We start from the raw sequence: 20,695 nt of genomic DNA, 5'->3' as shown, positions 1-20,695 counted from the left end.
TATACGTGTGTCTGTGTGTGTCCGTCTGTGTGTGTTAGTCTCTGTGTCTATGTGTATTTGTGCGTCTGTGTGTGTGTGTGTATGTGTGTGGTGGAGGGGGACGGGGTGACAGGGCTGTGACTTCAGGCCCATCAGCATGAGGCTGTGCAGGTCCAGCGGGGCAGCCTTCCCCACACAGATGCCCCACAGACGCCACGGCCTGAGCAGGGACTGACCCCTGCCTGGCTTGGTGGGATGGGCAGGGAGGGGGCAGAAGCAGCCCCCGTCCTCCAGCTCTGGACAACGTGAAGAGTAGCCTGGCCCCCGTGGATGGAGAGGGCCGCCAGAGCCGCTCCCTGCAGGAGCACGCATGTAAACGGGGGCCCAGCTCCCGGGCTGGCGAGCAGGGTCTATGTAGCTGCCCCAGTGACCAACAGAGCAGAGACACTCCAAGCACAGAATCTTAGACCCCCAGAGCCAGAGGGCCCTGGTACAGATGGGGAAACTGAGGCCTAGAGGATCACACACCCAGACGTCACCAAGCCTGCCCCTTCTGAGATCTCAGCTGCTCCTCAGCGAGCTCAGGCATCTCACCCACACACTCGGAGCCCCCATCCAACCATGTCAGCCCAGAGATTAGCAAATCCAGGCCTGGGGGTGCGGCTTACGGTCTCCACGCACATGAGCCCAGCCAGGAGGGAAACACGTCATTATGGCAGGATTAGAAGAAAAACGCTGTTAGAAAATGCGATGCACACACGCACTTAACAAGGTCCGCAGCAGCCAGCAGCAGGCAGGCCACAGCATGAAGCCGAGGAGCCCCTGCCCTCCTCCTCCCCCCAGCACCAGAGGCCACGGGAAACGCGGACAGGCCCTGCCCAGGCCCCCCCGGGGACCAGTGTTTCCTTCTGCCAGGGCCTCCCCACCTCCCAGGGCTCCCCTGCTTAGAGTTGTTCCCAAACCCTCCCCCACACCAAGCAACCCCCAAAGTCAAAATTCATTCCCCCAGGTCTCCATGCCCTCTGGGTCCGCTCTCTGCTTGGGAATAGATGGGCAATCGATTGTACTTTACAAAACTATTCATGTGTTATTAATCTGCTACCCTCCCTGGAGACATAATGCCCAGGTGACAAATATGGTAAGAGGCCTAGAAAGCGAGCGTGATGGAGGAACCCCTGCTCTCAGGCAGCCTGGGAGGCCGCATTTGACAAGGATGCATGGAGTTGGGGGACCCAGCCTCCCCACTCCCCCTGCCTCCAAGGCCCCCGGGGCCCCCGCCCACTTGTCTCCTCAGGGCTGGCCCTAGACACAATCCTTGCAGCCTTCAGGATCGCCCTGGCCTACAGCAAATCTCCCTTCCCCGAGTTCATGGGGGCCCTCAGTCATCTCCCAGGCCTCAGCCTCAACTGTCCATCCCCACACATGTCCCAGGGGAGTCCACAGGCGTCCCTAACGAGGCACACACTGCAGTCTCACTGCAGCACTGGGGTGCCCAGGATGGAGGAGCTCTTTGTGGGTGGGTGTCTGTCAGATCATCCCCCGCACTCGCCAGCGCACGTGGGGAGACCAAGGAGAAGGGAGTGCGTACGTAGAATCTAACTTCTCTCTCCTCCACCCGCCCACCGTCTCCTACTCCGCTGCTTCACGCATCCTTTCAACCACGCTCACTAAGCACCCACCAAGCGCCAGCACTGCCCCGGGCTCCGGGGAGGCAGGAGCAAACAAGACGGATAGGCCCAGCCCCAGGAGTCGAGGGAGGAAGATACTCACAGCTTCGTGGACCTGGACAGGATGGCAGACACGGTGAGCAGGATGCATCCGTGGGGGCCTGCTTCAAACTGGGAAGAGAAGAGAAGGGAATGAGCACCCATCAAGTCTGCTCCTCCCTCCTCTCACCGCCTTGGGGGCCACACCCCAGGGAGCAGCCTGACCTGGGCCAGCTGTCTCCAGCCCGGTGCCAGAGGTCGCCAGGTGGCCCCACGGCAGACCCCATGTAGGTCTCACCACCCAGACCCCCTAAAGACGGGGAGCGCATCAGCCTGAGTGACAATGGGAGCAGAGGCAGCATCCGCCAAGGAGCACGGCCCCGACCTCCGAGGCCTGGAAGCTCACCACGCAGCAGCGGCCAGGGCAGGCTCCGTTCAAGTGCAAGGGTCTTATGTGCATTATCACATTAAAACTGTCACAGGCCCGTGCGATAAGTACTGTTGTTACTGCCCTCTGCCATATAAGGGAACCGGGGCTCAGAAATTGAGCGACGGGCCTGAGGTCACCCAGCTGGTAAGTAGCCCGGTGGGATTCCAGGGGGCTCCTTCTGATTCCCAATTCCTTACTCAGAAGAACTGTGCTGAGCTGAGAGCAGCAGCGAGCAGGTCTGGGGCAGAGCCGGGTAGGGAGGGGCAAGTGAGGTAAGCATGGGCAGATCCTGTCTTTTTAAAATGTTTCATATTTTGTTCATCATGGGTTTTTTTGGATTAATTTGATACTTTTTAAATATTGCACTAAACTATTATTTATGCTGATTATCGAGGTTTTTGGTACCCCCTTGAATTTTGTGCCCAAGGTGAGCATCTCCCTCGTCTCCCCCTTGTCCAGACCCTGGCTTGGAGCCCACAGCCTGGAGCCTGGAAGCCTGGGTTTAAATCCTGGCTCTCCCACTCCCACCTATGTGACCACAGGGACATTTCTTAACTTCTCTGTCCCCAGCCTTCTCATCTGTAAAACAAGGATAATAATAACAGGACCTACCTATCCTCATCAGGTTGTTGTGAAGATCAAGTTAGATAATCCTTATACAACACTTAGAACAAACCCGGTACCTGTGTTGGCTGTTAGTATGATGCTAGCTCCACACTGCTTACCTGTCCAGTGAGCCCAGCAGGCCACAGCCTAATGGGATGAACTACATCACTTCTGTTCCCTGGATAAATGCCACCCCCCAGCCCAAATCAGTGTGAAGACCTTACTCATCCCACTTTGGGGACGATACCACTTCTTGTGAACTGTTGTTGAAGATGCTGCCTGTTACAATAGCCCATGTTCCTTACGTGTGACGTTTCTTTTTATACATAAAACCAGAAAAAAAAAGCTTGCTTTCCTAAACAATGAGAATTATATAATTTATCATTTTTCCATTTTTGCCTTGGCTGCCAGGAAGCTCAGAACCAAATATGGTGCTCAATTGTGGTAACTCTTTCAGCTCAAGCTTCTGATAAAATTATCTTTTCTTTTCCTCAAAATATAGTCTTTATTTTCATCTAGTAATTCAATTAGTGAGTCATTCAAAAAAAAATTACTGAGTGAAATTTCTGTGCCAAGAGGATGCTCCTTGCTAAGGCTATACTTGTGAGCAAGGTGGGCATGGATCTGCCTTCTCAGGAAGAATCTCAGTGAAGAAAGAACAATAAGCATCTTGAAAAGAGTGAGGAAGGCTCTGCTCTGATGGGAAATACAAGGTCCTCCAGAAACACACAAGGGCCTTCGATACAGACTTGGGATTTAGGGAAGGAGGGGTGTCAAGGAAGGCCTTCTGGAGGAGGTGGTGTCTAATAGAAACCCAAGGAACAGGGAGCAATCAGAAGAGAAGGGAATGCTGTTCTAGGCAAGAGAAAAAGCATGTGCAAAGGGACAGAGACAAGCGACGGCAAGTTTACTATGGTTAGAACACAGAAAAGCCCTGAGGACATCATTTTTTTAATACATAACTTCAAATCTTTTGTGGAAGCAGCAATGGAATGAATGAATCAACCACCATCTTCAATCAACCTCATCTTAATTCTGTGATCTCAGGCTAGTCCCTTCACTTCTGTGGTTCTCAGTTTCCCCATTTGCAAAACAAGGATAATGAACACCTACCTTGCATATTTCATGACCTCCATGTCTGGAGAAGTGCTCTGACAACTGCAAAGAGTGATGCTGACATCCCCACACAGGGGGACATAGGCCTAGGAGGACCTGAGCCACCAGCACCCTTGTCACAGCTCCACTACAGACATGCATGTCACCCTAGGGAGAGGCAAAGCTCTCTCAGTCTCAGCTGCCCCTTCTGGAACGCTGACCGACTCTGCCATGGACTTGCATCTCTCCTTGGGGAAGTCACAGACTTGCATGTCGCCTTAGGGAAGTCACAAAGCGTTCTTAGTCTCAGTTTCCCCTTCTGGAACGCCTACCTACTTCTGTCATGGACTTGCACATCGTCTCGAGGAAGCCACGCACTTTCTTGGTCTGTTTCCCCTTCTGCCATGCCTGCCACACCTACCTACTTGCAGGACTGCAATGAAGTAAGGGACACGAGCCCATTGGAAGCCCTAACTCTCTACGTCAATGTGGAGAACTATTGTTACTGCTCGGGCCAGCATTTCCACAGCCCCTGCAACACCTTCAAGGGGGCCTTCCCATGAGCCCTGGATATGCCCCTCCACGTGGACTGGTTAGGAGAGGCTAACCAAGGACCCCTGGTCCTTGCAGGAACACAACTGAATGGCACCGATATTCCATTTTATTTTCAAAAACATTTATTAAAATTATTTCATCAAATTCAAGCTGCCAAGACATGGGAGGCCACAGGGCAAGGTGCCCGCATTGAAAGGCGAGCTCGAGCAGGCAACGGGGCCAGAAACCATCGTTAGGGTCTGGAAAAATGTCTGGTGCCACTTGGGAAGAAGGGGCCATTCTCCTATGCGCCTCTGGCCCTGGAGAGACCTCAGCCCACCAAGGATCTCCAATCGGAGGCAAGGGCGGGGGCACCCCCAGCTCACGGGGCTGGGGGGAGAGGCACCAGAGACCTCGCCCAGAGGGTGAGCGGTAATGAAAACACAGCGAGGAGGCTATTTATTCTGGGCAGAGACGTTCAGTGTTCGTTTCCAGGCCTGGCACGAGGAGCCCCACTTAGGCCCAGGCCATGAAAAATGGATTCGGTGAGGGTAGCGCTGAGGCAGCTCGATGGCTTCCAGCAAAAACATAAATTAAACTGCAGGGGGAAAGCACGGCCTTCCAGAGTCAGGCGGGCCAAATATTGACTGCTTGTACCCAGGGACCCAAGCCAGGTGGGAGGGGGAACTGCTCTGAGCCCAGAGGCAGGACAGAAAGGGAGCGGCTCCCCCCGCCGCTGGCGCAGGCCCCGCTCTCTGAACCTCTTCACAGCCACTGTCTTGCTCGGGCTCCACCAAAACCCTGAGGGTACAGGCCCAGGGAGCAGGGAGGCCCCGTCTGATAGACAAGGATGCGGAAGGCCTTGGCGCTGAGGGGCCACCTCGGGGCCATCGATGGGCAGTGATGGGGCCTCAGAACCTGGGGTCATTTGAGAATCACCCCGGGCCCCTCCTTTGGCCCCTAGAAGCCTCACAGGGCACTTCCCTCTCCTGGCCTTGTGGCTCCGCGCTCTGCTTCCCCTGACGGCGTGAACACAGGTGCCCCGGACCCAGCCTCCTCGTCACATCACCCACTGATGCTATCAGGCTGTGCTCGCCTCTCGCATGCGCACTGTATTCTCACAACTCTGGGTGTGGGTAAAGTAGGATCTTTTCTGCTTATTTAGGTGGCCTGGGACTTACTTTGGAAAACATTCTTTCCCACGTGTTTAAGTTTCTTTTTTAAGAACCACAGTAAAGAGCTGGAAGTTCTTAGATAGCTGTTCCATCCTCCATTTTCCAGATGAGGCAGCTGAGGCCCAGTGACTTTCCCGAGGCCACGTGTGACCAAGAAATGAGCCAGAGGAGGTCCCGGGCCCCTCTTCAGCAACCCCCTGTCCTGTGACACCTCGGCCAGGCCCCTCTCCAATACCAGAGCCCTCCCACACACCTCCCAGACAGGCCAGACAGAGCACCCAGGGCAGAAAGGCAGCATCTTAAGCTGGGCATCTGGGCTGGGCCCGGGGCCTCTCCCTGGGCTGAGTGCCCCCTGAGGCAACAGCCCTGGGGGAGAAGATTTCGGGTGGATCAGCACCTCATGGTCTCAGGGCAGGCCCCGTTTTCCTACCCACGGGGTAGATTCCTCCCCCTATCAGGGCTGGGACACTTCCTGGGCTGAGCCCAGATCCTCAGTGTCTCTGGGGAATTGTGCGGGGGTTGGTATTCGGACAGCAGGAGTGTCAGGTCCGGTCCCACATCCGGCAAGTTCTCCCACCCTCCTGGCTCACCATCAAAATCTCTACTGCCTTCCCTGAGGCCTCAAAGAGCTGACCCCACAGCCCAGAGAGCTGAAGAAATGGCCAGGAGGAGGCACGGAGAGCGAGCGTGCACACTGAGGGAGACAGGCTCGGCACTCTCCCTCTCCTTCAATCCCGACACAGGCATCAGAATTGTGAGGCTTGTAGCTGGGGACTTCAGAGGTCATCATTCCCCCGGCCTCGGCTCACGCTGCACCCTCTCTCTGTAACGCTTCCCTCTCATTCCCACCTGTCTACAGCTAACTGTCTCAAGGTTGCCTTAAATAATCATGACGAAGGTGGTTGTGGCATCCACAACCACAGCGAAAAATCACTGAGAACACCGAGCAGGGCACGTGGTTCTGGGCCTTCTGCACAGCCTCTGAGTCAGCCTTTATTATCATTCACATTTCACAGATGAGGAAACTGAGGCACAGAGGGGTGGAGTAAGTTGCCCCAGGTCACAGAGCTATAAGTAGTGTGACCTAGAAGCAAACCTAGGCCCACAGCTCCAGAGACCGTGTTCTTTACCCCTGAAGCATTCAGCCCCCTCCTCCACAAAGCCAGCGAGGCTGCAGCCTTACTCGGAATTCCCTCGGCCCCAGAGCGTTCCGCCCACCTCACAGCCAGGAGGGGATGCACGGATCTCCGCCAGCAGACACCGTGCTCCAGAGGCCCCATATGGCCCAGCCCTGCCTCCCAGGACACCAAGCCAGGGCCTGCACTACACAGGGTCTCCATCAATGGTGCTCAGACCTCCAACCCACCCCAGGAATCCAGATTCTAGTCCCCTCCCCAGCTGGCACTGGGCCCCAGTCACTGGCGAAGGGTTCTTTAATTCCAGAGGTGCTGCTTCCCCTGGGATGGAGAGAAAGCTCTCACACCATAGTCTGATGGCTGCTCCCCTTCACTCTGACCCGGCTGCGCCCCAGCTCTGCTTTCCCAGCCCCCACTGTGGGGCAGCTCCCTTCACCCTGTAGTCAGGGCCAGCCCTCAAGGATGCGATGGCAGAGACTGGATCCCCTGCCCCCCAAGTCCATCCTTCTCCAGCCTAAATCACCCCACAGCCCTCAGCCATGGCACCCGGGGCCAGCATCAGCTCCTTCCCAACCTCTCCACCCCTCACCCCACCCCGAAAGGGATGACCGGGGGACAACTCCAGTTCACCAGCACCTCTCCAGCAAAGAAAGTAGAAGTTTAACAAGGCACATCCCACAGAATAAACCACTGTTCACACCTGATGGACGCTGTGTTGAAGAAAAGTCACCAGCTCCTCATAGCAGGTCAAACTGTGGAGTGTGAGCTGAGGAGACACAAACACACAGAGTGAACGGCCCCAGCCCCGTGGACGGTGCCCCAGATCAGCGTCTGTGGCTCTGGTTTCAGTAGGTACTAAACACCACTTGGAAATGTCCCTGCAGTCAGAGAGCGGTGACCTCGGGACCCAGGGCCAAGCCTGTGTGCAATTTAAAGGCTGGCAGGGCCCCGCTGGGGTCTCTGGGGTCAAGCGTGCCCTGCGGCAGCACTGGGCCTCCCTTAGAGTCCCCAGAATCGGAGACATCACGGGCCTAAAGCCAGGGAGCCAGCATCATGTGTGGGCTGGGATATCTGAGAAGCACCTGGGAGCAGGGGGTGCAGGGTGGGGGTCCCATCCAGATGGCCGTCACCGGGCCAGTTCCAAGCCCCGGAGGCAGTGTCCGGAGTCAGTAGGAAGCAGTGGTAATGCGTCTCCTTCACTTTCTCAGGAGGGTCAGGAAAAATCACATTTAGAGAAAACATCCAATAAAGTGAGACCCTTCATTAGGGTCTCAGGGCCACACGTGCCCAAACCTAGGTCAAATGAAACAAACTAGTTGGCACAAAAATCCTCAGTGAAGAGGAGGTTAATTTGTGGAAAATGTCACTGTTTCTGTATTTTCATACATCTCCCATTTTTTTCCCCTTTGTATTTCTTAGGTCTAGTTTTATGGCTGGTGCTCCATCTTATCAGAGGTCTTCTCCGCCTTCTAACTTCCTCTCCTCTCCATACCATCCCCGACTACCCTCTCAGGACAATCCCAGAGAGGATGCTGAAGACATAAAGAGGGACACCGAGAAGGCTCGGGTTTAGCCAAAGGGCTTTATGTACAGACCGCTGGGGGAACTTCAGGCTCTGTACAACCTGGAGGTGACAGGGCACTCATCCGCCTTTTGGCCATAAAGACAGTTCTGGCAAGAGCCCATCCCCAAAGGCCCCCACCTCTGCCCCAACCCGGCCCAGATGGAGGGCTCTGCTGGCCTGGGCGGCAGGGAGGGCTGGCCCACCCCAGCTGAGGAAGGATTTACTTATATGAAAGGAGACTGTTCCCCAACAAAGCCAAGGTTGCGTGATAATTTTCCAGAAAGCCGTACTGTTTCTAAGATTCCATCTGCTTTGTATTTCCCTGTTGGACTGAACTGCTGTGTTCCCGAAGCCCTAAAAAGGAAAGGGAGATGCATGAGGGCTCTGCGGAAGAGAAGACATGCCCTCGAGCCAGGGAGAAACCACAAGTGCCCTTCAAGGAGGACAAATAAGAGGTGGCTCCAGAGGGATGAGGGAGCCAAGGGTTTCTTGTTTTTACCAGCTTTGAACTCGCCCGCCAGGCTGGGTCCAGAGAACTCCACTAACAGGAGGGGAAAAGGAATGGAAAAAGACAGCAGGAAGAGGGCTGGAGATAACCAAACCCACAACCTGGCAGTCGGAAGCCTGCCTCTCACCCACGACGGACAGACATTTCCAGACTGAGCAACGCTGACCTGCCCTTCGTTTTCGAGGACGTGAGGAACTCCAGCCTCGGTCCTCTCTGGGGCGCCCCGCCCTGACCCCATGAGCATCGGTTCACACGACCCCGTGAGCATCGGTTCACTCGGCACCCTGAGTGTGCAGCCCAGGGAGGCATGGACCAGCAGCGGGGTTTGGGTTTGGGCCCACGGGGCCGTGAGCCTGCTGCGTAGCCTTGCAACAGCCACTGCCTCTCTGAGCTTCTGTTTCCTAGTGCATAAAATGGGGAGAAATTGAATTTTTGCCCCGTCCGCTCTCAGGGCTGCCCTGCAGGTCCTAAGGGCTGGAGTTAGTAAGTTAAGTGGAGCACAGGTCCCCAGGAAAAGCAGCCAATAGGAACAGTAACGACAATGATGATAACACCCAACACTGACGCGACACTCAGTATGTGTCAGACATTGTCCTAAGCGCTTCACACTTATTATTATTTATCATTTATTTATATGGATAAATGATTTAAACTAATGATATCATTATATACCATTTTATTTATATTGACTTATTTAATTCTCATAATCACCCTATTAAGTAATCATTATCATCCCCATTTTCCAAATGAGTAAACAGATGAGGCACAGAGAGGTTGAGTCAATTGTCCAAGGTCATGCAGCCAATAAGCAATGGGGTTTGAAGTCAGCCTCTGGAGTCCATTTTCTTAAGCACTGTGCTCTAATGACCACTGTGACCCACCAGAGTGTGGTCTTTGGCCCCAAAATCACCCCCTTTGCTAAAGCTTAGCCACATGGCTGGGATGAAGGGATGCTTCCACTCTGAAGTGTCAGGCTGCAGAGCCAGCAAACCATCCATGTAGATGACAAGGATGGCGTCCTCCATCCGGGGTAGGAAGGAGGCAGCAGGGAAAGGCTGGCTCCATCACCAACCACACTCCTCTCTGGGTCTCTTCCTCAATGGAACAGGGATCCAAGTGACAGAGCAAACAGCAGCATGCTCTGGGGACTGGGGACAGCAGTACCAATTGGTGGGGTGACCAGGGCAACTGAGAGGGTTCAGAAAAGTACAGAGGAGAGCAGGCTTCCCAGGCCAGAGGTTTTCTTGGGTGGGTTACGTCCCGAGTTCCCCAGGGGTAGGCAGGGCAGATCTAACCCCGTCCCGAGATGGGAGTGGAGCTGGGTGGAGGGCCGGAGCCCCCTCCCAGTGCGGGGCTGCCCAGCACACCGGGTTGACTCGCTGGGCTCGTCCCGGCACGGGGCACAGGGCAGGGATCTGGGGGACACACATGCAGTCCCTGTGCCCAGAGAGCCCCTGTCAGAGACCCTGTCCCCAAGGACAGGAAAGCACACAGCCAGCCTGCCCACAGCTCTGCTGGCCCGAGGTTGAGTGGTAGCAACACAGCCCTGGAAGCACTTACAGCGTGACCACGGCTCTCTCGTGTCCCCCAGCCCGCCACACGATGTCCGCCATGGCCAGGGCGAGGCAGCGGCTCCTGTGGGTGTTTGATGGCTGCAGCTGCCTGAGGACAGAAAAAGTAATGTGTTTACGCCTCTGGGGACACAGGCCAGGGACCCCGCAGCCCTGTGGCAGATGGCCCGTGCTTTCCCCTGTCACCCAGAGGGGCCCCTGCAGCCCAGGGACTCTGCAGAGGCTGGGAGGAGGGGCCTCCTCAGATGAGGACCCAGGGACGAGCCTTGAGGGAGCAGCTGGGTGGGGCTGGAGGAGGAGCAGGCCAGGAAACCCCAAGGGGAGCAAAGGGGACTCCGGAGGCGTGGCAGGGCCTGAGGTGTGCGTCAGAAAGGGTCCTGCGTTCTGACCGAGCCAGGAGGCTGAGCCAACGTGCTCGGGAACTGCTGCCACTCCAGGCAGACGCGTAGCTACGCCGTGCTCCAGCCTTGGCCAGTCCCGACATCTGGACCCTGGAGACAATGGCTCCTGCAAGCAGGTGCCCTTCACTCCCACCAGCCGGTCGGAATGAGACCACAGGTGGGAGGGGAAAGCAGCCTGACTTGCAGATTACCTAACATAGGGCGTGCGGATGTGGGAGAGGAAGGATTCGGGGTGACCTCTGGGTGGGTTCATGGTGGTGCTGCCAACTGAAATGAGGAATACGGGGCAGAGAGGCGGACTGGGGGAGGCGGCTGGAAGTGTACATGGGAGGCCCAGGAGAAGCTGTCGGACACACCTGAGCCCAGGAGAGTGGTCGGGACCGAGTCTGGTTTACGAGCCACCAGCATGTGAGGAGTCCTGGGCCCTTTGAGTGGCTCAGATTTCCCAGAGAGAGGATGAGGAAGGGCAGAGGGGGCGACTCAGGATGGAGCCCCGAGGAACTGTCGTGTAAGGGGGAGGCGGAGGAAGGCAGGAAGGGGCAGAACTGGGGACGGTGCCATTACACAGTCTTAGGAGCAAAAGGGCTTTAAGAAGGATGGGCAGCCAGTGGTGTCAAGGATGGCAGAGAGATCTCTCAGGATGAAAATGGTAACTAAGAGGCTCCTGGTGGGCGAAATGGATGAGAGAGGAGAGTAACAGCCAAATATAGATGCTTCCGCCAGCTTCACATTACCAGGGCTCCTCAGAGCTGGACTTCTTGCCTGTTCCTGAGAAGTTTTTCTAAATTCTTACAAAAGCAGGCTGAGTGCCTCCCTTCCTAACTAACAAAAGGCCCTTGATGAAGATCCCGCTGGGCTGGGAATACAGAGAGGGGTTTCCATGTTTTCAATCACTGAGAAATAACTGAGCTCCATGCTAAGCTGTGCGGGGAGAAAGAAAACTAGAGTTTTGTCCTTCCTCTTCGGGTAGGAAAATGGGAACCAGGACACAGGTCACCATGGTGGGCAGCATGTGGTCACTGCCCAGCGCCGGGGACACAGAGCCAGTGGTCTGCACCCAGGCTGTTGTGGTCCAGTGACTTTAAAACAGGAGGTGATGTGACATAGGGGTCCCTCAGTTTCCCCATCCATAAACTGGCGATGACAATAGTACCTCCTTTGTAGCGTTGGGAGCTTTAAACGAGATGATGTTTGTAAGGTCCACGGCCCAGTGCCTGACACGTGGAGAATGTTCAATAAAGGGTACCTATTACTACTGTCTTTATGGAAACATCAGTCCCAACTTGGGCTGTGGCGACGGGAAGGTGAACTCCCAACATCTGATGTGAAAGTGACAGCAAGGCTCCAACATCAGGCAGTCCTTCAAACCAAGTGAGACAAACCACAAGCACTCAACCACTGGAACAATGACACGGCCGACTGCCGGGTACTTCTGCAGCCACGGGAAGCTCGTCATGTTCCTCGAGGAAACGGTTACCATGCCATCACCAAACCGAGCTGCCTGAGCTGTGGGGAGCACTGACCCCATCGCCATCAACTATGAAAACCAAGGTGAGGAAACGTCGCTCTGGGTTTCAGGAGAGGCCAAGAAAGCCTAAGGGGGGCCTGGAAGGCAGGGCTTGTCAGACAAAGGAGAAAGGATTGGAGGTTCACCTCTTTGGACTCAGAACCCATGAATGTGAACTCTGTCATCCCCACAGCTCCTGTTTCCTGCCCTGCCCCCATCCAGATGACCATCATGTCTTGTCAATCGCATTGCGCCTCCTGAGTACCCACACCCATCCCCTTCCTGCCCCTGTCCAGGACCCGGGTGCCCTGCTCCTCAGCTGGGCTGCTACAGCCAGTGCCTGACCAGCATTTCTGCTCCACCTGGCCCCTCTCCCCAGTCCTCACTGCACACACTCACCCAGGGCTCCGCCTATAACACAGGTGTGGGAGGGGTGCTCCCCAATCAAAACCCTTACCACGGGTAGGAGTTGTGCAAAATTATGCCTGGATTGCATACTCTGTCTAGACCATCTATGCTGGAAAAACCTCCAGACACGGAACTAAGAGGTCACCTTTCAAACATTCCCTGCCTTCTACACTAACATACTGAAGCAGGTAATGCTTGACAGAAAGCTTCTCCGAGGAGCCACAAATACGACTTTAAAAACCACTATACTGAGTACTCACCGTGCGCCAGGCACTGTTAGAAGCACTTCACATGTATCATTTCATTAATCATTAAAACCACCCTATGAAGGAGGTACTATTATTGTCCCCTTTTTAAAATGGGGAAACTGAGGCACAGACACTAAATGATTCACCCAAGGTCACACAGTTAGTAAAAATTGGAAAAAGTAAAAGGGAGGGAGGAGGGAGAACTTGGGAGGTGGAACCGTCTGGAGCTCTTGGCTTTAGGAACCAGCATCCCTTTGCCTTCAAACTTGTCTTTCCAGCATCACACAACACTCTCAAGGGACCTGTCTTCCTGATCCCACAGGCTCTACTACAGACCCCTGTACTTCTGGGTTTCTACACAAACCACGATGAGGTGTGTAAGGTCCACAGCCCAGGTCCATAGTCCTCATTCTTTTCATTGGCTTCCATTTAGTAACTCTTTCAGTCTCTCCACCCTTCCCTGGGCCTTCTCCACTTGCTCTTTTGAGACACAGCTTTCCAGAAAACACAGTAGAGTTGGGGAAAGTGCAGTGGTCAGGCCTGGGTTCAATTCCTGGCTCACAGGCCTGGGGAAGCCCCTTGTCCTTGCTGGCCTTCGCCCCCCACCTGTAAACACAGGCACTGGGCCAGATGCCCTCAGCACCATTCCAATCCTGTCATTCTGCCATCTAACCGGCCCCCGTAGACAGGGCTGAGCGTGCGGGCAGATGACAAGAGGAAGGGCGTTATGTGAATCACCCAGACTCCAGCTTCGCCAGATAACTAACGCAGTGTCTGCCTTCACTAGCGACACCTCGGTGACCAGGATAGTCCTGCATCACCTTGATCAGTCAGACCCACATTTATCAAACTCCTACCATGAATCTAGCACCTGGCCAGGCTCTTAAACTGGGAGAAGTTTCTGTAGCAGTCTAGTTCCTCCCAGGAGAAGTGCAGGATGAAGACATTTGTCTAGGAATGGTCGTGGCCGTGGAGGAGTAATACATCCTGTGTTTGCCTAAATTACACAAGTCGTTCAAGTTAAAGAGATGTTTCTACCCTAATTATCTCAAAACTGCCTCACCTGTCCACTCTGACATGCCCACTAGTCTGCATCTATAGAAAATTCAGAGGAAAACTGGCCAATGAATGGAGGTCAGTTAGTCCATCCCGTCTGCTCCCTCTCAGGGTGAAAAGCCGCCAGAGAGTGGACAGAAAGCTGGCCTGGGGCCCACTGGACCTGAGTTCCAAGCCTGGCTCTGTTACTATTGTCCAGAGAAACCTTGGGCAAGTGCCTCTCCTTCTCTGGGCCTCAAATTCCCCAATTTCAGAAGGGAAATGGAGATGGGAAGAAAACCCCCTTGTCTATGGCTCGTTACAGGCCTGCAGGGGAATGAAGTTCATCTTCTCTTCCCACGAGCTGAGCCTCAAGTGGAAAATCACTGAGTCCTCCCGCCCAGCTCTGTCCTCCCTGATGAGGAGAGGCCGGCTGCCGGCCTGATGGAAAGAGTCTTAATGAAGCCAGACAGTCCTGCAAAGAAAACACCACCCGTGCCAAGAAGCTTTTATTTCAGCATGACTTCCCTGGAGGGCGCGTAACATCTTCCGTGCTGCTCTCACAGAACCATTTACCCATTGGTTGGGAGGGGAGAGTGAGGAGGGGGGCCCCCACTGCCCAGGCCTGCAGACCCAATGCAAGAAGGCCCACCGGGCCTGGAGTCCCACAAGGGCCCGGAGTGTGACAGCCGCCGATATGTGGCATGCCAGGCCATCACGGTGTTCCTGAAGAGAACAGTAGGCTGCCTACCTTTTTGTTGTTGTTGTTAAGCTGGATCAATTCTGAAATCCTAGAATTTCAGAGTCAAAAGGCAGTACTGAGCCTCAAACCCAGCTCAGCACACACAGCCCACGCAGGAACATCAATGACCCGTCAGGAACATCAATGACCCGTCAATCAATATCAAAGTTGTATCAATAAATGGATGAACCAGAGGAGCTGGCCAATGAGCAGTCTTGCAGAGGTGGTAATGTCCCCTTGGCTCACAGGAGGCAGTGGGTCCCCAGGTGTTTGCTGTGTTACTGTCTGTACTCTTCTGTATTGATTTCTTCCAAAGTAAGAAAAAAAAAGGGGGGGTTCTGGCAGAAGCCCTTTGTAAAATACTGAGCCACACTTGGGTCACTGAGAGTCCGTCTGGGTGTCCAGCACCTGGGTGTTTCAAACCCATGACACTCTGCCTCCCAGCACCAGCCCTCCCAGCCTCCCTGGCTCTGCCATTGCTCAGAGTCTCGTCTAGAGCACAGCAGCACGATGTGACCAACAGGGCTTCACGTACCAGGCTTGGCTCTACCACGGATGCAGGTGTGACCCTGGGCAAGCATCTTTCCCTCTCTGGGCCTCAGTTTCCCCACATGTACCACTGCAGGCAACTTCTATGGCCTTACCTGCTTGCATAGCCCTTGAGGATTGACAAAGGACTTGGAGTGCATTCCCTCATGGAGTCAGACTCAGGAGGACAGAGACTCACAAATAAAGTGAGGTTCTGCTCCCCCAGCACTGCAATCCAGGTCTCTGGACCCAGTCCAGCGCTCTCTTCAGCACCTCCTGCCCTGGGACGAGCTAAAGAGTACAGAGCCAGGGACTCCCCCACCTCTAGCCTCAGCATGGGGCACCTACAGGCTGCTCCAATGCCCACTTGGCAAAGATGACTCTCTGTGGCCTCTGACCTGCAGGGCCTCAGCTCAGCAAAGCAGTGACCCAGACTCTGCTCTAGTCTCTCTCCTCTGCTACCAGCCCCGGGCCCTGAGCCCTCACTCCTCTGGCCTTTGCTGGACCCAGGTCCTAGCCTGAACCCAGGAGGGCTCTCCCCTCCTACCCCAATCGCCCTCCAACCCCTGAGGCAGGCTCATGCCTCCCAAAGCCAGGGCAAGGGAAGTGGGAGGAGGAGACACAGGAGGGGAGGGATGTGGAGGCATCTGGTGCCCCTTGCTCATGGCCCATCACCACTGGGACCTCCCCCAGCTTGTCCCCCTCAGAGCCACCTCTTCCTGCACTTTCAGCAGTCCTGGCTAGACGAGAGAGCCCAGGTCACTGAACCAAGCTCTCCTCTCCTCCCTTTCAGTTGGGTATAAAGAATGCCCACTCTCAGGCCTGCTCTGAGGTCTATGGGAGCAGGAAGCTGGCCGACTATGCTCAGCCTGTGTGGAGAGCAGCTCTGTGTGCAGGGCCTGGGGCAGCAGGAGGGTGGGGGCACAAGAGAAGAGCGGTTTACATGGAGCACCCATAGTTTGGGACTCCAAAGAAAGGCAAGGTTCTCTTCTGCAGCATGAATCCTTCCATGCTTCCTGGAGGATGGGGCCCTGGCTGGCAGGCCGAGCTCTCCCAGCTATTCGGCACAGACCTCCTCTGGTCCAGCCAGGCAGCCTTCCCCCCAGAGTAGGGCTCCTTCCCACCAGGCACATCCCCCTACATAACCCCCAGCAGCCACAGCTCCTTCTCCCCTCTTCTCCCTCTGCCCACCCCACCACTGCCCCCAGGACCCAGCTCAGTCCCATCAGCCTGGCCTCCAAGGGCCTTCAATCCAGGCAGACCCCAACTCCTCTCTCAGGGTCCCAGGTGACAGGGAGCCCAGGGGTCAAGGCTGCATTACCTGCACGCCCACCCTCCCACCCCCCAGCGGAGTCTTGGCAGAACTCTCCATCTAGTCCGTACTTAAACAGACACCTGTCAATATGAACTGGGCCTGAGTCAGCGCTTGGCCCGTGGCTGACTGGCCAGCAGCGGGAGGTGGGCAAGAACCTCACTTTCCATATAGCTGGCACAGATTTCTCTCTACCCAGAGCCCGTCTTGAGCCCCCAACCTGGACGGCTTTCTGACTACCAAGCCCTGGCTCCCCTCTCTGGTGTGGAGAGCAGAGCTCTCCCCAGAGGATGTGCGTGGGGATCCAGGCTCTCACATCCCTTAGTGGGGGTGTTGGGGTGGGGGACGAGGAACCAAGCCTGCCTTGTGCCCTGGGCAGAAACAGCCCTTCCTGGAACCAACTTAAACACCCTGTCCTGACTGTTAGGAAATGATCCACAACTTCCCCTGAAAAGTCCAAAGTCCAAGTTCAAAGGCAGCTCTGAAGGGGCATGGGGCTGAAATGAATTATGAGACATCTCCCACCAGGGCCAAGGCCAAGGCTTGACCTGAGCAGGCGGCTGGGCCCGAGGCCCCTCGGGCAGCCTGGCTGACCCATCTGCTGGCCTCGGGTCTAACCCTGCCCCTCCAAACTCTACCCTGGCCACCTCAGGCGACTCTGCACTCCTCTCCCAGCCCTGCTCTCCCTGCCCTCGGGCCTCTGCACATGCTGGTCTCCTTACTGGAATACCATTCATTCCCCTCCCCTCTGTTAATCCTGGATAACTCACACATTTGTCCATGCATTCACTCCACAAAAATTCCAAGGGCCTCTTCTGTGGACTAGGCCCTGGGCTGGATGCCAGGGACGGGCTGTGAACCAGACCAGGAAAGCCCCCGTTCTCATGGGGCTCTTGTTCTTGGGGGAGGGGTGGGGGCAGACAATGACAGGTAACAACGTCAATGAAGAAGGGCACCAGCCTGTGGGGAGGCCTTGGAGACAGGCCCGGGTTTGTCTCAAGTTGGGAGGTCAGGTAAGGCCTCCCTGAAGCCATGGCCTCTGTCAGTGAGGATCCAGCACCCAGGGCCTAGCAGGCCCAGGAAGGAGTTTGAGGGATTTCCTGGGAAGGGGACAATTGAGAGAGGAACAAAATTGTGCAGGGATGTGTGTGAAGGGGAATCAGGAGTCCTATTTATCCTCCAGATCTCAATAGGATTAAAATGCCACTCCTCTAGGAAGCCTGCCTGACCCTCTTCATGTCTGGTGAACCCTTAGCATCCTGCACGACCTCTAACCTCCTGTCTATTTGTCTGGCCCTCGTGTTCAATCCCAGGTGCAATGAGGGCAAAGCCACAGCCGTCTTGTTGAGCCCCTCACTCCCTGCCAGCACCTGCTAAGTACTTCCTGCCTGCTTCTTTTCCATGCAAGGAGGGAAGGTAGGCAGCTGGGTGCATGTGTGCTCAGAGTCCCCGTACCCTTTAAGGGCAGCCAGAGGTCGCTCACTTAGCAATTTATACCCAGTTAGTCAAGAGCATTCCTGAACATGGAGCACTGTGCTCCAGGAGAGTCGAAGGCAGAGTCTCTGCCCATGACGTAAACTCAAACCTCGCAGCACCTTGCTAGGCTGGCCTTCCAGAGCAGGCACGGGGAACGGTCCCGCACAGACAGGAGCAGCTAGGGATGGACCCAGAGGGAAAGCAAGAAGAACAAGGACACGGCAAGCTCTTGCCGTGGAAATGTTACACTGCTGTGCTTCTGGTTACGGTTACGCTGCGCTTCTGGTTAGCATCTTTGGCTTGAGAGAAAACACCTCGACTATTACTTTGTAAAGTAATTAGACAAATTATATTGTTAGACAGATTATAAAATGCCAAGTGTGAAAAGCTACTTTCACTTGGACCTTGTCTAAGACGAAATCCACTAAGCTGGTAAAATGTGTTTCATTTGTACCGAGCTTGGCTGGATGTCTGGGGACCAGGGTCTCTCCCAGGAATCTGAACACCAACAAACGGGGAATGGGGCTTATTGTCTTTATTGCACCTAAACTTAAAAGAAAAAGGGTGCCGAAATGCCTATGTCAAAGAACAAGTCCCTTTAATTAAAGTTTAAGAACTGGCAAAACTAAGCTGTGATTTTAGAATCCGTTTTAATTACGACTTTTGGGAGGAAAATGGAGGTATCTACTGGGCAGGAGGATTCTTCTAGGATGCCGAAAATACTTTCTTTCTTGACCTGGGTGACATGTTCACAGGTGTGTGATTTTGCGATGATTCATTGAGCAGAGCACGTATGAGTTGTACGCTTTCATGAGTTGTGCACTTTTCTGTATGTAAGTTACATTTCAACTAAAAAAAAGAAAAAGAACAGGGGCCGGCCCAGTGGTGCAGGCTGTTGGGTGGATGCACTCCGCTGCGGCGGCCCGGGGTTTGCCGGTTCGGATCCCGGGCGCGCACCGACGCACCGCTTGTCAGGCCATGCTGTGGTGGTGTCCCACATAAAGTGGAGAAAGATGGGCACGGATGTTGGCCCAGGGCCAATCTTCCTCAGCAAAAAGAGGAGGATTGGCAGATGTTAGCTCAGGGCTGATCTTCCTCACAAAAAAAAAAAAAGAAAAAGAACAAGTGCCAGAAGTTCTGTAGCTCTGAGGGTGATGCGGTACAAGCTGGTAACTGGGCAGGCAGGGAGGAAAAGGTAAGAAGGCCGCCTCCTGAAACTGGCCGCGCTGGCCTGGCCCTGGCCAGCACTCTGTCAATCCTTCTATCTTAGCACAACCGTGGTGCAGGATTACGGTTTTCTATCCGTCCCTCAACCTCACAGGGCATTGTGAAGGATAGAGAACTCATCTATTCCTCTCTGTATCACTTGTGCCCGCACAGAGATGTTCCAGAAATGTCTGTTGAGTGAGTGAGAATGAGAATGAGGTGCCCCTGTGCAAACACTTCATGTGTGAGATGGAAAATAAATGGCCGAAGGGAGTGGGAGCAGTGCACTGTGGGGCTGGCTGGAATGTGTGGTAATGGCTGTTGGCAGAGGTGAGGTAACACGGGGAGGGAGGGGAGACCTGGACTCAGTCACAGGGTGAGCAGGTTGACGTGGGTGTGGACGGGATTCGGGCAGCTGTTGTGTTCAGCTTCTGGGGAGGGGGTGGCCTTAGTTTCGATGCCCTTCCAGCAGCCGCTTACCATGTGGAGCAGGACTTACCAACCCTCCCTGCTTTTAGAAACAAATTCACACAGGTCATTTCAACTGGTCAGCACTGGGCCTGTTAGCCAGCCGCCATTTCCCTTTCCAGAAGACGGGAAATATCAGAGAACACATACACTTCCTTGCTTGTTTTTTCTGGACACTGCGGAGAAGCCTTGGGAAAAGACGAGATTGCCAGAATGAGCGTTAACTTACCAAGCGCAGTCAGCTCTGCTATCTCCTTCAAACAGGAGTTTTTGTAGGACACAGGCTTGGACAGCTGCCAGCACCCCACAGGGACCACCCTGCAAAGGAGGATGCGCATTAGTGCCAGTGAGAACTGGCCCAGGGCAGAGCTGTCTGTTCCTCCAGAACCAGCCTCCGCCCACAGGGTACAGAACACAGGGGCCCACCAAGCCACTGCCTCTCATACAGGGGTCCCTGACGTGGCAACTACTTCTACGGGGCACTGACCCTGAGTCACACAGTGGGGGTGACGAAGGCCCGGGCGCCCATCGTTGGAGGAAAGAGCGAGTCTGCCATGTCTGATGGGAGGAAAGCAACTCTTCACAACCAGTCAGGTGTGAAGGTGTGAAGCCACGACATCACCACAGGTTTCCAGATACCAGGGAAATGTTTCCACATCCACAGGCTGAGGGTGTCACCTGTCTACCCAGCCTTCAAGGCCCATCTTGAAGGCCTCCTCCTTCAGGAAGCCTTCCCTAACCATCTCAGCTAGAAGTGAGCCCCTCTGGCAGCCTCCACTTATGTGAGCAACCTTCTGCCCAGCTTAGGGTCTGCCTCAGCACCCATTAGGTATCTCTTTGTCCCCTCCCACACTGGGGTGAGAAGGCTCCTCGAGGAGCTCATTCCTGTAGGCATCAACAAGTACAAGGACTGCCTGAGCAGCGGGCCATGGGTGCCCTTGATCTGGGGGTGCAAGAGACATGCTTGGCCACACTAGGGACAGAAGCTGGTGGTCTCAGGGTTCTTCCTCGGGCAATGTGGGGCAGGGGGAGGCTGGTGGAGTTTGAAAAGTGAACCTGG

The 20,695-nt window shown here is 54.9% G+C and overlaps 1 protein-coding gene across 1 annotated transcript in view; it reads right to left on the bottom strand.

Moving 5' to 3' along the window:
- Nucleotides 1-20,695, bottom strand: part of MINDY4 (MINDY lysine 48 deubiquitinase 4) — a 111,972-nt gene that overhangs the window by 30,108 nt on the left and 61,169 nt on the right. The window contains exons 9-13 of the mRNA XM_004418862.3: nt 19,865-19,953; nt 10,294-10,395; nt 8,516-8,579; nt 7,362-7,427; nt 1,750-1,817 (exon numbers count right to left, since the gene is read on the bottom strand). Coding sequence (XP_004418919.2) covers nt 1,750-1,817; nt 7,362-7,427; nt 8,516-8,579; nt 10,294-10,395; nt 19,865-19,953 — 389 coding nt within the window. The remainder of the gene's footprint in view (nt 1-1,749; nt 1,818-7,361; nt 7,428-8,515; nt 8,580-10,293; nt 10,396-19,864; nt 19,954-20,695) is intronic.

This window comes from Ceratotherium simum, chromosome 1, assembly GCF_057802395.1.
Source record: "Ceratotherium simum simum isolate JZ-2026a chromosome 1, ASM5780239v1, whole genome shotgun sequence".
Taxonomy (NCBI): domain Eukaryota; kingdom Metazoa; phylum Chordata; class Mammalia; order Perissodactyla; family Rhinocerotidae; genus Ceratotherium; species Ceratotherium simum.
This window is presented reverse-complemented; position numbering and strand designations above follow the sequence as displayed.